Below are 17523 nucleotides of genomic sequence, written 5' to 3' on the forward strand. Positions count from 1 at the left end.
AAAGGTTTGTGTTCTCAAACATTAATTTTTAGGGAATTTATTACACTTGCTGTGGTCATTCTCTCGATCAGTTCAAGCCTGGCTGGAAAATTACTGCTATCATTACAAAATATCTATATTCTGATAATGAAAAAGAATTCTTAATTTAGCAGTTATTCAAACCTTAACTATCTAAATATTAATAATCCGGATACAGTTAACATATGGAAATCTTTAACACTGAGTGTGGGGCCACATTCATGTGAAGATTGTGATACACAATGATTTGCAGTAATTCTGGCTTAGGACAATATCTTTACAAAATATAATGGTTTGCTCCCATTTTTTCATTTCCATTTTGCAGCTGGCGATTTTCATTCTATCTGACATCCTCCATTGTTGGATTTATATTTCTGTATGATGTAAGTTAACTTTTTGGAAGATTGATACTCTGTTTTTAACAAAATAATTTCTAGATTTTCTTGAATCCCATTGGAAGTATCTATGGTTTCAGTGGCTCTGTGGGTTCAGATCTTTGGTGTATGTAATCCAGATGATGGGCTGCAATATGCACTGAGGTTTAATTTTTAAGTTAACTTTTGACCTTTTATGATAAAGGAATTTATGAGTAATCAGTATTTTTAAGGCAAGCTTGAAGAAGTCACGCAGATGGTTTTACAACATGCCTTGTTAACACCTACAAATGCATCACATGGCCATGTTTTCCTCAGAGGAGGCCATAAAGCTTTCTTGGCAGCATTTTTGGGGGTCACAGCTGTTTATTGAGGTGCTGCTGCTGAGTCAGAAGTTGGGAATAAGAGAGAGAGTGGCGCTTGTAACTCTGTGAGCCCTGCCTGGGGTGTCATTAGTGCTTCCCCCGAGCAGCGGAGCAGATCCCGGCGTGTCTCTGCTCATCTGGCCCTTCTCCCCAAACACTGTTTATCATCCTCAACCACTGGTGTGTGTGACTGGTAAACACTGCAAATTTAATCACTGTGGCAACATATCTTGAGTAATTGCAGTAATAAAACACACACCCACTGCTTTGGATGATGAAATTGTGAACTGGAACGTTTCAGGTGTCCTGAAAAGAAGCCAAAAAGCTGGGAACAATATAATAAATCTGAGATGTAAGTTCCCTTTAGAAATTGGTGGAGAACAGTTATCAAGATTACAGCTTCTTTGCCTGCTCCACTTAGAGAGACTTTAAGTAGTGGAGATTTGGAGTTAAGATGATAATTGTTGCTGGGCTGAGCAGTGTGTGACTGATGTGTCTTCCCCAGAAACCCTGGTTTTATGACATCTGGCAGACGTGGGTTGGTTATCCTTTTCAGGTGAGCTTTCTGGCATCGGGCCATTGCCCTCCAGGTATTTCCCCATGGGAAGGAAGGGGTAATCCACAGCCTTTGCCCTCCACACGGGCACCACCTAAAGAGGTGTGGCACCAAAGCCTCCTGCCCTTTTTGGGAAGTGCTGCTGACTGTTGCAGGACTTCCCTGGGATCTGCCTGTGCTGCAACTCCCCCCTCCAGGCAGTCCACTGTTATTTCCACCCACCCCAGGACACCAGTTACTCACAGGAGGTGTTAGCTGTGTGCCCAGATTCAGTGCGGAACCCCTGCACTGCTCCGGGCCCCGTGGTGCTCCAAGGCACTCTTATTTTAACAACTCTGCCCCATCCCACTGCCTTCTTATTCCTGTCCTAGGCAGGGGCCAGGAACACAAATAATCCTGCCCCCCAGCTGAGTTTTCCCTGCTCCTGGTACACACCTGGGGAATGTATTGATCCAAGGGAGCAGCCCTCCCCTAGGCAGATCCATAGGATTTTGGCATAAATAACTGACATTTCAATTTATTATGCTAATTGTTCACCAAAACAGAGGGGGTTGGCTTGCAGTTGTTTGCAATTAAATGCAGAAGGACTCTGCATATAGTTCTGTGACAGAAACAGATAAAAAGCATGTTAAAATCCAGAGGTGGGGGAGGAACTGTGGGAATTGAGAATTTGGGCTGAGCAAAAGTTAAAATACTTGGCTCTCAGAACATCCTTCTTAATTTCCAGGGCAGGAATTTAATTTAGCTTAATTTTTTAATCAAGACTCACCAGAGGAGGAGAAGTCAGGAAAGGAAAAAAGAAGTAATCTCAGGAAAGTAAAGAAGTAATCAGTAAGAGAAGTAACTTTCACTTTTTTCTATTCCTGAATTAACAGTGTTTTTCTTCACCACAGACCTTGCTGCCATCCCAGTACTGGTACTACATGGCCGAGATCGGCTTTTACTGGTCCCTCATATTTACCCTTGGGATCGATATCAGACGGAAGGCAAGTGTTGGTGTTTGCAGCTGGATCCCGCGCTCCGTGGGCGGGTGAAGGTGTTTTTGGGAGGACAGGTCCCGCTGGAGCCGGGGTTTGGCGCAGCCACTTGAGGGCAGCATCATTCTGCGCTGGCATCCGCACGCATCCCGACCCCGGGAGGGGGAACCAGCCAGAGACCCTCAGGGCTCTGCCTCAGCCGCTTTACCGTGGTTTTCTCCTGTCCTCCCAGGATTTTATGGCTCACGTCGTTCATCACCTGGCAGCCATCGGGTTGATGAGTGGCTCTTGGTGTGGCAATTACGTGCGGCTGGGAACTCTGGTGATCTTCGTGCACGACACTGCAGATTTCTGGCTCGAGGTAACCTTGCTGTCCAGCTTTTATTTTTTATATTTTTTTCCCCCCGTCCTGAGTTTTCTGATTGTTGGGATTTTGGTTTTGGTGCCCGTGACATTTTCATCTTTTTGCCAGGAGTTTCATACTATCCCTTCCTATCTCCACAAGGATACAGCTTTGCAGATTTGTCACTTGTAAGATAAAAAAGAGCTTCTAGATAGTTTAAGCTGATACTTGGTTACAGAATCCATTATCAGAAAGGACCAGAAGAGAGCTTCCTCAGTGCAGAACAGGGATTGGAAATAAAGCTGCCTCCTTGGGTTATTCTTATTTCACCTATAAAATTGGATCAGGTTGTCCACAGCATCACAGAATCACTGAGGCTGGAAAAGACTTCTGACATCAATCCAATCTGTATCAGATATCTTCTAGCAGAAGAAAAGTTTCTTCTCCTGGACTAAAGGGAAAGGAGTCCCTTCTCTAAATATCAGTCCAAGTGTTTAAGAAGTGTCCTACTCTGCACAGAGCACTGGGATCAGAGTTGCTTCTGGGTTTCTTGGAAGACAAGCACAGTGTTCCCTTCACTAGAATTGCCCTGAGTTTGTAACACCAGGTCTGAGAGCACAGTTTCATCATCTCTCCTGGTGGCAGTGCCAGTTTAAGCAGCCCTTGCAGGCTGCTTCTGTCACTGTCCAATTCTGTCCCTGATCTGTTTTATTGTACCAGAACAACTAATTCTGGGGATGTGTACTTTGGGATTGGTCCAGTTTAAACAGGTTTCCTTGCTGGGTTGCTTTTAATCCTGAGCTGCTCCTAGGTCCAATTCACTGTGTGGCCTTACTAGCAGGACAGCACTTGGATGGAAACTGAAGTTGAGTACCAGAACAGTTTAATGCAGCCCTGCCACTCAGAAGAATGAGGAAAAGAAAAAAAGTTCATCAAGCTGCTGTTTAAAACTTAGGCTTGGCACCTGCAGCTTTGCTTACACTTGAAAACTTTGCCCAGGGTGGCTCACTGCTACTCCTGAACGTGCAGGTGCAGCCAGCAACTTCTCTTGGAATTCAGTCTGTTTGGAATCTGGTAGAAAAATGAGGAATTGCTTCTGTTCTAAAGAGCACTTTGTGTTTCCATGACACTTTATATTCTGGTCTGAGAGCTGTTCTTTAGGCCTTTGATGCAGAATCTTTTCCTTCAAGATAAAAGGAGAAATATAAATAAAGGATCTGGCCTGATGCTGCTTTATGAGGTATCAGTAAAATGATTGCTTTACATGTCAAAGTGGGAGGAAATACTCTTTCTTCTTAGGTGGAAGATGAGTCTTTATTTATGAAAATGCAGAATTTATTTCAGAGAATATTTATAATATGTTTGGGGGTTTTTATCCACTGCAGGCAGCCAAAATGTTTAATTATGCTCGCTGGGAGAAAACCTGCAACATGCTGTTTATCATCTTTGCTATTGCATTCTTCATCACCAGGATGATCCTGTTGCCCTTCTGGTAAGCAATATTTAATCCAGTCACAGGCTTTCACTTCATTCCCCTTCCCCCTGAAAGTTTAGTGTTTGTTGTGATGGAAAAAAGAAAGGAATGGACTGGACTTGAAAATTCTGCTAGTGAGAAAATTGACAAAAAGGTGCCATTTTCTTTAAAAGTTATTATATAAAGGTAATTTTAAATTATCCTCTTGAATCTAAATAAAAGCTTTTGTGTGTTAAGTAACTTGTTTTGTAAATAGCAGTTAAATGCAACGAGCCCCTGCATTTTCAAGGGGACTGAGCTCATTAACTAAGAGAAATCCTTTTCCCTTTGATTCCACCCCTTCTGTTGTAGCTGCAAAGTCAGAGTACATGACTCTAGTTATTTTTTTTAGAGCATTGTCTCTGCTACCCAGTCCTTGGGTAGTGCCTCACCTCGCTCACATGAGGAGCACTCAGAGCAGTTTAGGTGAACTAATTAATTTATGAAGTCAGCACAAATAAATCTTAACTTGCTAAATACTTGCATGCCTTTGGAGTGCTATGATTTAATCTGCTTTGGAGTATCCACATGGGTGCTTAACATGTTTATCTTTTTTAAAGTGTTTAATGTGTTTCACATTCACAGCTCTAATTTGCCCCTCCCTGCACATGGACAAGCCCGTAGAGACTCAGGCTGGTTAAATTAATAGTTCTGAACATTGATCAACATAAGGCTTTAATTTCCTGTAGTATTTTCTTTCAGAAATGCTGATGTCTTTTACTTTATTGTTGTTTTTTTTAATTAACTGTACAATGTTCTGCAATCATTTTGCTTCATTGAGTTTCTCGTTCTTCAGTTCTGGAGCTTGGAAGCGAAACCTGATGAGATTAAAAGGACTCAAAAAGCCCCAAATAATATAGAAGTAGTGAAGTCTGAAGATGGACAAAACATATGTTAATTAACAAAAAGCCCTGTTGCAAAGCCTGTAGGATTTTCTCTGCAGTGTGGATTTCAGATTAGAGAGAATTTGCACTAAAAAAGGCAAGCTCTGAGTTGCACAGTATCTAGACCACACAGAGATGAAGATCTGAAAAACAGGGACTTTTTCTAACCTCACTTAGAATACTTTCATGCCAGACTCAAATTTCTCATGTCCTGAAGTCTGTATTTCAATAGAGATGCATAATCTAGTTAAGGCAGGGTTTGTTAATTAATCTACCATCTTTGCAGGGCTTTTAAATATTAATCAGCTTGGAATATGAGATTAGAAATTAAGTGTAAATAGCATAAGGAAGAGATCTTGCACCATAACAATGATCTTTATTTTTTAGGATTCTTCGTGCCACACTCTATCAGCCTACCTACTACTCCACAACTCCTGTCATAGCATATTTTTTATTCAATGGGATGTTATTAACACTCCAAGGCTTGCATTTATATTGGGGTTACTTAATTTTCAAGATTTTGAAAAGATTTGTCTTCCTAAAGGTAAGAAATTTTTCTTCAATAAGATGTTTGAAGTATCAGATACCAATACCTCCAATAGATTTACTTGGAATTTTATTGTTTTCCTGAACTTTCAAGTCTGCATTTCTGATAGGGATCTACAAAGCAGAGATACTCAAATGTGCTTTGCACCTCTCATTGTCACACCCAGTGTCTTGGTTGGAATATGAAGACTACAGCTAGAATGGGGGTTTTTTTGGCTTATATTTGATGTTTTGTACCAATAGTAAATGAGAAATGAGCTGTCCCAAAAAGTGGAGCCCTAAGATGATCCAGAAGTCCTCAGGAATTCCTGTGTTCTGAGTGGCAGCAATCTTTTGTAGCAACTTACTAAAAAGAAGTGAGTGGTGAGAGTTCTGACTACAATTTTTCCACAGTATTTAAATTTCTTCAGATTGGCTAAATCTGAGGTCACCTAAACTTGAGCACTGGTTTGGGATCACAAAAACCAAATGAAGCATATTATGGCTCAATGTTATATTATGGCTCAATGAAATACTGTCATATTCAGCTGGAGCAGAGAAACAGTGCAAGTCTGGTGCTGCCTACTCTGCTTTTACCTTGTAGAGAAAACTCATATGGGAAAAAACTCTGAAGAAAACTGCCATTTATGTCTCGTTTTACTGCCTGAAGTAGTGACATTTTCACAATTTTCTCATGCCATGATATGTGCAGTGGCGTGCAGGATAGATAAAATATTTAGCAAAAAGCATTTAAGAGGACTTTGGAGAATGTCTCTAAGATTTGGCACAAGTATTGACAGGTATATTTTTCTAGTTAAGATGAAATTTAAGTTGTACTGTTGAAAAATGGTGTTTTTTCTGAGGCTCAAGAGACAAAAGCTTAATTAAATTGACTGTCCTTTTATCTGAAACAGCTTTGTGCTGTGAAGCTTCTTAAGGAAATAGAAATATTCCTTTCTCTCTGTATTTAATTGTTGAGTGCTAACAGTAACCATCCTGTAATTATTGAATTTTTGGACTCCATCAAATCTTATGCAAACAGACAGCTGGGTATCATAGGGAGATCCAACATCTGCCCTGGAAGTTACAAACTCAGCCCTTGTAAGACAGAAAACAGCAGCACAGAAGGGACAAATTGTGGAGGAAATGGTTTGTATTGCTCTGCCTCTAAAACAAGCTTCTGTGTTCCCTTAGACACTGAGAATCTCGTATTTCCTTTTGTCATTTACCTCTGTTTCACTAATTTCTACATATTTCTAACTTATTGAGGTGTAAAGTGCTTTACTTGTTTTATTTTGTGATTTTGGCCTTGTCTTTGTGCTGTCCTTATTCCCTGTGCACAGCCCCATTTATGAATGGAGAGGCATCCCTCTGGCTCCCAGCTGAGGAAGAGGAAGGCTTGGCAGAGCTCTTCATCCTCTCTGGTCGAGGTTCTGAGAGCACAGCACCAGAAGGTGCTCAAATGCAGTGCTGAACAGGACACTGCCAGGCCAGCTGTATAAGGCCACTCTGCTTCTGTGCCTTTGTAAGGGACAGAAATATTTTATTTTGAGATAAGAGCTTTGTTGTGTTTGTCACTGCTGAAAAATGGGAAAGCACCAAGCTGCATCCCTACCAGGGATTTTTGATTCCTTATACAGCTCTCTGAGAAGACGGTTTCCAAATAACATTTTTACAGTGGTAGCAGCAGCAGCCCGGGCCCTTTTCAGTCTGGATGACTTCAGCTGGCTTGCATGTGCAGCCTGTTTTCCATAGCAGTGGCAAACTTGGCTGTGAAAGCAGCCAGTGCCTCCAGAGCTGGAAAGGCAACGTTGAAAAGAATGGTGTTGGCAAGGCAGGGATTTTATACCAGCATCTTTGTTATAGACGTGCTGCACACAAATAGCTGCTGCTATTTTAGGGAAATACCAGTAGACCATCATCCTGGTGTTAGAAGGGGTTTGTTTCTCTGCCCAAGACTGCCTGTTTTCTGAATGAAAACTTAGCAATTTTTGATGTTTTTCTTGAAGCAACAGTTAGCTGCTTCAGATGGAAAAATGAAGTCATGGTGTAACTGGGAATAGAGACTTCTGTTGTTGTTTAACTGAAGGAAGCTCTGAGCATGGAAGGGTGTAAGGAATTTTTTCCTCTGCCCTCTATGCCTTGATCCTGGAGTTTTGGGGCCACTGCAGAGTTGGTGGTTTCTTACCTACTTTCTTTTTCCCCTGAGTAGAAGAGAACTTTTGGCTGAGATGGCTGGTCAGAAGCTGTTAATCTCAGCTGTCACCTCACCCCTACACCAACAGAGGGGACAGTTGTCCTCAGTCCTTTGAGATCAGTGCTCAGCCAACTGACTTGCTTCAGCAAAAAAGAACTTGGACTAAAAATATTGTGGCTTTGCTCCTCCCAAATACTACAGCAGGAGATGGCTGAAAATGAGGGAAAAGGAAAGAAGGGATATGATCTGCCATCCCTCAGTGTCCTGTTTTCCCAGCCGTGGGACTCTCTGGCACAGGGCAGCACTGGTGGCCTCCTGGCTCGGGGGACTTGTGCCACCTTTCCCTTGGTGCTCTGGGAATGCCCTAATGAGGGAGAACTCTCCATCTACAAGCTCAGCTGTACTCAGCTACTTCACACTAAGAAGCTTTTTATTTTCCATAGGGATAAACTTGAGAGTACAGAATTTTTTTCAAATCCATTTTTGGAAAATATGAATGTTTCCCAAATGTCCTCTCTCACGTGACATTTGTGACCTTGTGTATGAGTAAGACCTGTAAGAAAAGCCCTTTGAGGTCAGACCTGTAGCCATGTACCAGTCCTACTTTGAGAGGAAGGAGGATATTCTTCAGTGTAATTTCTTTTCAAGTTAGGTCAGGCAATTGCAATGTTAGCTGCTGGCTGCCATCTTGATGTCCAAGGCCTTTTGTTGCTAGGAAACTCCGTGTGTTTCTGTAATATTGTTCAATTACATGGTTAAATTACCCACTTGTATCGAGTTTCAAGCACCACTGAAACATGTCTAGTCATCATGTCTGCACATATGAGAATATTTTAGGAAAATTGAAAAAGCATATAGAGAAGTATGTACATATGCACTGATTTAAAACATCTCGCCAGGAAAATCCCGTGGAGATTAAACATTTTATTTCCAAGGTCAGAAAAAGGGAGTGAATGACAGCAGCTTATAGCCACATTATTATGGCAAATTAAGATGTAAAATATATGTTAAACCCATTACACACTGAGTTAAAGTTTTGAGACTACAGTGCTTTATGTCTTGAAAAAGTTGTAGGAAATGGGCATGATGTCCACATGTCTCAGATACTTCAGGGCTGATGCAAAGTCCATCAGTGGAGGGTAATGGCAGGTTTCTAACAGACTGCAATGTGTCCAGGAATAGGTTTTCCTGCTCTTGTAATTGTTTTGCCACCATCAGACCACCTTCAAGGAAGGCAATGAGCTGCTCACTAATGGCTGCTGTTATTTAGGAGTCGTCAGCAGCAGTTTTCTTGGATTCACTGTGATTCTTTCCTCTTCCTGAAGCAGAAAAGGCCCTTCACTGCTGTAGATCATGATTTTGGGCTTGCCACTCTTTAAAAACCTGTCTATGTTCAATATTCCTTTGGCCTTCTGTACCTGGTAGGCATTTTAAAGACTGGTTGGGCGTATCCCTGTCCATGGTTTGCTCATTCTTTATCTGGCCCAAATTCCCAAGGCAACAGTGAGAGTTAGTATTCAAAGAACAACTAAAAACAGAATAGGGAAAACTGAAAATTATAAGAAAATACTATTTTGGGTTGAAATGAGAGCTGTGAAGTGTTTCTTATGATACTTCTGCTGTTCCCAGTCATCATTTTTCTACTGCAGCATTTTTCCTTTTACTTATTTTGGTGCTTGATATGCTTGCATCAAACAAATTGAAATTTAATGAGAATTAGCACATTCAGTGAGAAATCATTTCCTTCAGAAAAATGCTGTACTACAGGAGTTAAACAGAGGACAGGGTTCATTTCCTAATCTAGAGGCATGTAGGATTTTGTTCTCTTTTACTTAGGTGTTTTGTCAGGCCTGTGCTGCCCAGTAGCTGTTGGGGAGCTGGTAAAACAGACCTAGAGGTGCACTTGCCTTAGTTTTAAAAGCAGCAATACATTTTAGAAGATAATGATAATCTAGTGAGTTAAAATTTCCTGACTGGAACTGAGAAGTTGTGGAAAAGCTTTTCCTGGATATTTTGGTTTTCCCACCTAGACTGGGAAGGGCCACTTCTGCTGTGGAGTTTGAGCTCTCTCAGTGGAGGATTAGCACAAACATAAGACAGGTTGAACTAGATTAGTAGGGGTTGCTTTTTCTCCATTTTAAAGGAAAACAGGTTGTGGAGAAGTTGAATTTGTTGGTTCTCAACAGATGAATATTTATAGCAGGTTTTCCCATGAGGATGGCTTACTAAGGGAACAAAATAGGCCAAATGAAAGGTTTCCCTCTTAGACATGCAAACCAGTCAATCTGGGAGCCTTCCCAGTTGGTTAAAATTATTGCCCTGAGGACATGAGTTGTTTAATAGCCTGGAGATGGGAGCTAGCCAGCCAGGTCAGCACAGTGGAGGCTCTTGCCCTAGTAAAGGGAAATTACTTCCTGTTATGACTTTCTTTCATCTGCATATTTACCATTCTGCTCCAGCAATCTAGTTAAACCTGAAGCCTGGCTACATGTCTCACTTGATGCTGCCAAATTAATGCGAGGGAGGAGGGTGGGAGGCAGGAGAAGGAGCATAGAAGAGTTTGAGGTTTGCTGGTTGATGTTTGCAGAGGTAGGCAAGGAGCAGAGAAGCTGAGGAGCCCTGGATCCCTGCCCTTCCAGAGATGTGGAGTCAAGGTTGCCCCCAACCACGGATATTGCCAGAGTGTGCAGCCCAGCAGAGCCTGTGACAGAGGAAAAGCCACCAGCTCTCCTCCACTGTGCCAGTCCAAGAGCACTCTTTGGTCTCTGGGGCCTCAACCAGTTTTCCTGGCACTGGGAGTTCAAAGGCAGATTTCTGTTTAAATCTTTGTTTACTCCAGATTCTGAACAGGGTCAGCAGCTGAGCAGTGACTTCCAGGGAGGTGGGTTATATATGCTTAGTGGATTGTGTGTTATACCACACACACAAATATACTTCTCAGGTTTCAATACAGCAACAATATTCTTTGCTAGATTTGTTAATTTTTTTTTTTTTATAAACTGCTTAGAATGCTCATTATTCCACAACATTTTTCACTTGAACATTATGTAAAAATCAGCTTTGAAAACCTGGGTTAAAAGCTGTTATGACTATTGTGGAGGAATGAACTAATGAGAACCCACAGAAAATAAATTGTGACTGTTTGATTGCAATAGATGGGTGGTGAAGGTATGCTGGGGTGGGAGCACTGGGCAAAGTACCCTTCCACAGCCCTGCTGTGCACACACAGGGCTGTGCAGGAGCAGCCTCAGTCCCTGGGCCAGAGTCCAACAAACTGGGGGTGTGGATGCTCCCTTTGCCTGCCTCAGGTTGGCCGAGCCATAAACAGCTCTGAGGTGCTGCAATAAAAATCTGCTCTTTCCAAAGTCTCTGAGTTTGACTTCAGTGGGAGCTGCAGATGACCAGTTTCTGTTCTCTAAGAATAGAAACCCAAGGCTCCCTGCAATCCTGAGGCCTCCTGGGCTGGCCATGCCCAGGGGCTGATCCAGGGCCAGTCTCAGCTGTAGCAGTGGGCACGGCTCAGTGGGGTTGTGTCAGTTTTCACCAGCAATGGATCTGGCCAAACAAGCACCTCCACCCCTCTCTGCGTGTTCCCTGGCACAAGGCAGCTCCACTTCTAGTAAATCCCCCATCCAAATGGTTCTTTTGATGTGCAAGTTCCTAATTTAGAGGAAAGACAAATGCTGGTAGTTTCTGCTCAAAAATTAATTGCTTTACCTTGCTGTTCACAGAAGGGCATTTGCTGACAGATTTTCTGGCTTCTCATTTTAACTGCTTGTATCTTTTAATTTTCTAGCAGGATCTTTATGAAATGTTCCATTTCTTGCTAGTTTCATATATACAGCTATATAAAAATTATATATGTGTAATAGTGTGCATATGTATTTATTTTTCAATTGCCAAAAATCAATTCACAGAATGAACCCTAAGCCTTTACAGAACTTTTGATGCCTTCATTTACTATTTTTAATATATTCTGCAGAAGTTTGAATGGTGACTGTGTTATGAGGTGAATAATTCTTATATTTTCAGAGGGAGTCACTGAACTGCAGTTTGGTGAGTCGATTTTAAAAAAGATTGAAATAAAGCTAGTTAATGATAGGTTAATATCAATTGAGAAAGAAAGTTGTTCTGTCTTGTATTTAAAGCAAATGTTTCCCTAGGAGTGCTCAATAATCATAATTAATGGCAAGAAGGGAGAAAATCCTTTAGTGGAGCAGTTTATCTTCTGTAACAGAATTCTAGTGAGTTTTGATCAGGCACAGGACACTGCATGTTCCCCTCAGCAGGAAGCACAGAAGGCAGCCTGAGCAGGCAGGGATGGGTGTGAAGCAGCTCCAGGGTGGGATTTGTGTTGTGTAACTTAATCTGTGCCTACCACAATGTCCAGGGTCCCTCTGTAACCAGTGGAAGGAGAGTGGTGTCCCCATCTCTGTATCATTTGGCTCAGTAAGGAAACTGCATAAAACTTTGTTCACTGAAATTGTTCCATACCCAGCCTTGACATCAGGGTGGTTACAAGGACTGCATGGAAACGATTTTAGGTATTGTGATATGAATGTAGAAAATACCAATTACTTGTTAGGTGTGTAACTGAAAATGAGATTGGTGTTTAAGTATGGATATAAAGTTTAGATGCATCACAACAGGAATGGAATGGTCTTTAAGGATGTCCCTGTTGGACAGAAGTGCCTGTCTCATAGCTGTGTGCTGTCTCACTCCACAGTGCTGCAAGGCTTCTGCAGGAATACTCTTTAGCAGCTGTGTTGTTTCAAAACATTAATTGAGTGCAGCATCATACCTCACTGAGAACAGCACGAGTGTCTGATCAGCTGTTTTGTAGCCAAAGCAGCATTTCTAAGGAGTAAAAGTGCATGTTCTGATAAAAGTTCTGAACTCCTTGGCTTAGAGTGAGTTCTGTCCTAGGGTAAAAAAAAGTTCACTATAGAGAACAGCATCAAATGCCTATTATACTGTTCTTTGTTTCTTTGCCAGCTGTGGATTTAAAGTTGGAATAATTCAGAAAGCAGTGGGACACTATGACTCACTGGTACCTCCTGGGCCTTTGACATTATCGTAAAGCGGCGCTGCGAGCTTCAGCCCTGCATTCCAGTAACAGCCTGCAGCACTGGAGCCACAGACCCTGCTCAGCTCTAACAATCACTTAGTTCTTCACAACTCAGGGCATGGCAGCCCCAGCTCCAGGTGTGCTCTGCTGACTGACACCACAGTGAGGTTTTCTTGGGGTTCAATTTATGCCGTCAGTCAACATCAGGGACATGTTCTGGCAGCAACATCCAGGTTTATAAGGCTACTATTTTCAATAATTGTGGAATTAGGGGAACTTTTAATTTGTTTTTTACAAGTCTTCCTGAGTTCTCTCTGAAAACTGCCAGTGGAAAGCTTGAGGAATGGGTATTATATAGAAGAGATAGATTAAATAAGAGGACTTTTGGCCCCAAGATGTCCAATACAATTAACTGCAGAAAGCAGAGTCCAACCGTGCATCTTCCGTGGAAGATAAACATTATTTATGTTGCCTAGTGTGTATGAGCTAAAAAGGGAAATATATTTTCCAATAAAATCTTCCAGGCTGGAAATGCAGAAGAGTTTGCTTCAATCCAAATGTATATTGCTTAGTCTCAATAGGAAAGTAAAGACTTATTAAGTCATATGTCAGCTGAGTTGAATTATTGATGTTGAATTCAACATGTTGAACTCAGGGATTCATCAGCTTTATAGTATTATTTGTTAGAAAAGTACCCCCTTCTATCTATTTGGACTGACTTTTTATAATCTCTCTTGTTTATTGTCTCTTTTATTTGAGGCAGTGGTTGCTGATCTGACTTATAGCTTTCATCTTTGTATTTCAAGCTGTTTCCATATATGCAGGTGCTGTGGAATTTACTGGTTTTACATTGAAAAATCAAGATCTAGTCAATGTGTTTGTGGATGTTTAAATGAAAATATTTTTAAGGTAGAATTAGGGTATAAGGTTCTGCTTTTAATAGAAGATACATATATGAGTCAGAAAATTCTGACTAAATGTTAAGAATAAGTATCTGAAAGTCCCAAAATCTAAATTTCAGCAGATCAGAAAAAAAAATTTTGGAATCACATCTGAATTTTCTTGGTACATCAGCAATTGGTAGGACAAATCCAGTTCACTGTGTGGGTATAAACTGTGCTTAGCCTGAAAACTTAATTGGTTCTAGTCTTGTCCAGTCAGGGGCCAAATTGAAATTTTCTTGTACTGCTGAGAAGCCTGGAGTCAGTGTTGATCCCACCAGATGAGTTAGGCCTGGGACATCTCCCACCGCTCATGTGGACACAGTTGGAATCATGGCATGGTTTGGGTTGGAAGGACCTAAAGTCCCATCTCATCCCATCCCCCCCACCCCTGCCAGGGGCAGGGACACTTTTCACTGTGCCAGGCTGCCCCAAGCCCTGTCCAGCCTGGCTGTGGCACTTGCAGAGATCCATCCCCTGCTGCTCTGGGCACCCTGTGCCTCCCACCCTCACAGGGACCTGGCATCTGCTAGCAAGGGCCCTTCCCCTTCTGAGCAGGCAGAGGCACGTTGCCAAGGTTTCCTCTGTTTGTAGGATCCATGTTGCTGCAATGTATTCTTGCCTTTTTAATGTGCCTGGCACTGTCTTTCCCTCTGCTCTCACACTTTGCACTGCAACTCCCCTGCTGTGGCAGACATGGAGCAGTGTCACCTCAGCGTGCCCTGGACAAAGCAGGAGGGGAGGGGTGTCTGCCCAGCCCCATGTCACAGTGGGGTTCCCATGGTGTCACCAGCCCAGGGGACAGGTACCAATGCTCCCAGCACAGCTGGGTCCTGCTGCTGCTCTCCTCAGCTGCAGCAGAGCACAGGGCCAAGGGCTTGTCAAGGGGGAAGTGATCTCTGAGAGCTTTACTGAGAGACAAACTTGTACAATTAGGAGTGGGTTCTGTTAGTGCAGATGGAGATTTGAGCAGTATTTTTCTGCTTACAAGAGGCTGGGAGGTGGCCCATGAATTTTGCTCATCTCCTAACTTCAAGAATTCTTTTTTCCCAAGGTGAAGTTGCTTAGAAAGTCCTTTACTGTTCATGTAGTGCTAATGACTTCAATGATACGTTCTAACAGCAGTGAAATGCAAGAAGCCAAAACTACCTTAACAAATACGGTTCATTTAACTAAAAGAGGCAGACTGAGCAGCAGGTGGAAGGGTTAAACAAAAGGAAAAATGATTATAAAAGTTTGTAGCTTTGGCTTCACTACAAATGGCTCTCTTGCAGACTTTATAGCATTAGTGTTGCTTCTCATAAACCTTGAAACCATTCATCCATTTAGAAAGATTAAATTGGTTAGTCATCCAGAACAGAAAATGTACACATCCATTTTGTCTGTTACCCAAAACCAGCTGAAGTATAATAAATGCAGTTGATACCATTAAACTAAAGCATTGAGTATTAATGATGGCCTCAGCTGTGGCATTTACAGTTTGCCAGCTCTTGTGTTCCTGATAGTATATTCATCTGCTGCTGCTCAGGGACAGTCAGAGCAGAGCCTTGGAGTTGGAAAACATGAGTATAATATATGATGTGAGGGGCTCAGAGAAAACATCTTGGTATTAAAGTGGGGAAAATCCTAGAAATATTACCATTTTTGTTATTATTAGAAGGTCAAAGTGAAGAGGCACAAACTTCACTTAGGATATCTTAATACATTTATAATGGTCTGTTAAACAGTTTGCAAAGACAGGTTTGTTTGGATTTCTAGTTACAGATGAAGCTATTGCTATTTCAAGTTCTGTCACTTAAACAAGCCAGACAAAAATGGCCAGACTCTCCTAAAGCAGGAATTTGTAGAAGCACTTGGTCAGGAAACAAGTGTATTATAAATATATAGTGTATTATTTACATATATATAAAAATAAGTATATATAAGTAAATATAATTAGTATATATAAGTATAAATATATAATGTATTATTTATTATAAAATATAATGAAATTATTTTTTCTTGATTAATATCAGATTTCAGGAGTAACACTTTTCCCCAGAATTAAGAAAATTTGCAGTGATTACTGCAGAATATGAAAAAAATTAATTCTGCTGCTTTGGAATCTGTAAGATGTTCTCTCTCAAAGGCAGGGATTTACAGAGGGCTGGAAAAAAATACTGCTTGTTTTTTAATTACTATGTATAGTGTCTTTAATCAGAGCATCCATCTTGACAGCATTAAAACGGGGAATCCAACTCTGAGTTTCCAGTTCCATGCTGGAAATGCCAGGTCATTCCTATAGGAAACAGGAATCAATATCACATACTGGCTATCATTCAAAGCAGAGCAGTTTGCCAGCTGTTCTTCAGAACATGCTTGAGCATCAGCAACTTGTGTGCAGCACAAGGAGGGACTCCAAATGAAATACCACAAACTTCCTGAACATTATTCCCAAAGAGTCCTGAAGTGCTGCTCCCTGTCACTGCTCACAGTGCAGCTCAGGGAGATGAGAGCACTTCTAGGGAGTGCAGTGGATTTGCATCAAATACTGCTTAGGATTAGTTTGCTTTTCTTTCTGAAATATTTCTGGTGGCAGAAAAGCAACAATCTTCTCCCCACCCCCTCAGCATTTTCTTTTACTACAAATACAAATGGCAAAAATACCAGGAGGGAGTGAGGTGATCTGAAAGAGCCAGAACCTCATAAATTGTGTGGGAAAGGCTGTCTTGCCTTTTCTCTAACTGATGGCATGCCAAGTTTATTTTACAGTATTTACAGTAAGATTTGTTTGTTTTGATACCCTTTGTAAGTTGTTAGGGAAAAAGCAAAAGAAAATCTTCAGGAAGTTTATAGTTTGTGATGAGCCAGAGCTCAGGCTTTAATTTGCTTTCTTGCCCTATACCTTTTACTAGGAGTGTAATATATAAAGGGATATGAGATTGCAGTTGGATGAGTTATTACTAGGCTGTTATTTATTTTCTCTATATGAATTTGGTGCTTAAGAAAGACCTCATAGCAGCACGCTAAGGAAGTGGAATTGTTAGTTCATTCCAAGAGCAGATACAGGAGGGGCAGGAGCAGCCCTGGTTTCTCCTCCCTACGTCACTGCTCTGACCTTGGCACATCACAGGGAGGATGGGCAGCCTGTGCCCGTGCAGCTGAGGTGCAGATGGATGACATGAGAGCAGATTTATCCATGATGGAGTGCTCCCAGTGTGCTGTGCAGGCAGGGGATTGTCTGTGCTGACGTTCCTGCCAGCCCCAGTACACAGCTCAGGAGGCAGAGCTCTGTCACGAGGAGAAGCCCCAGCATCCTGCAGTACAAAAAGACACAAAAACTGGTGCTTGCTCTCAGGAATTGGGAAGAAGGAAGTGTTTTCTGAATGTACAACATCTCTAACTAGAGCATCCCACCCTGAGTCTGTGGAGCAGGTCACCCACTGGTGTGGAAAGTCTTCCAGGCAGGTGCTGCTCTTGTGAGCTAAAGGAAAAAGAGGGGTGATTTGGTTTAATGCTGAAGCCTCGATTGTTTGAAACAAAGCTCTGAACACATTGTAGGGCCTTGGGTTATGGCAGGAGTTGAGAAATAGGAGACTAATGGTGTGTTTTATGTACCATGACAAACAGCACAGGGTGGACTCGCCTCTCTCTGAAACATGGGGTAGGTGTGATGACTTTGTGTGGTGGAAACATTCACTGTTTCCATTTTGACTATCTGGGATGAAGCATGATTGCCAAATGCTCAGAGCTGTCCCTGTGCAGCTGGGGGGGATTTTCCTG

The 17523-nt window shown here is 41.9% G+C and overlaps 1 protein-coding gene across 1 annotated transcript in view; it reads left to right on the plus strand.

Annotated features, from left to right (window-relative positions):
- CERS3 (ceramide synthase 3) overlaps window positions 1–17523 on the plus strand; it is a gene marked incomplete at its 5' end in the record, with an annotated part of 41808 nt that overhangs the window by 20231 nt on the left and 4054 nt on the right. The window contains 6 exons of the mRNA XM_079318071.1: window positions 344–401; window positions 1263–1313; window positions 2207–2299; window positions 2523–2651; window positions 4019–4125; window positions 5418–5574. Of these exons, the coding sequence (XP_079174197.1) occupies window positions 344–401; window positions 1263–1313; window positions 2207–2299; window positions 2523–2651; window positions 4019–4125; window positions 5418–5574 (595 nt within the window). The remainder of the gene's footprint in view (window positions 1–343; window positions 402–1262; window positions 1314–2206; window positions 2300–2522; window positions 2652–4018; window positions 4126–5417; window positions 5575–17523) is intronic.

This window comes from Erithacus rubecula (genome assembly GCF_903797595.1).
Source record: "Erithacus rubecula genome assembly, chromosome: 14".
In the NCBI taxonomy this organism is placed as follows: Eukaryota; Metazoa; Chordata; class Aves; order Passeriformes; family Muscicapidae; genus Erithacus; species Erithacus rubecula.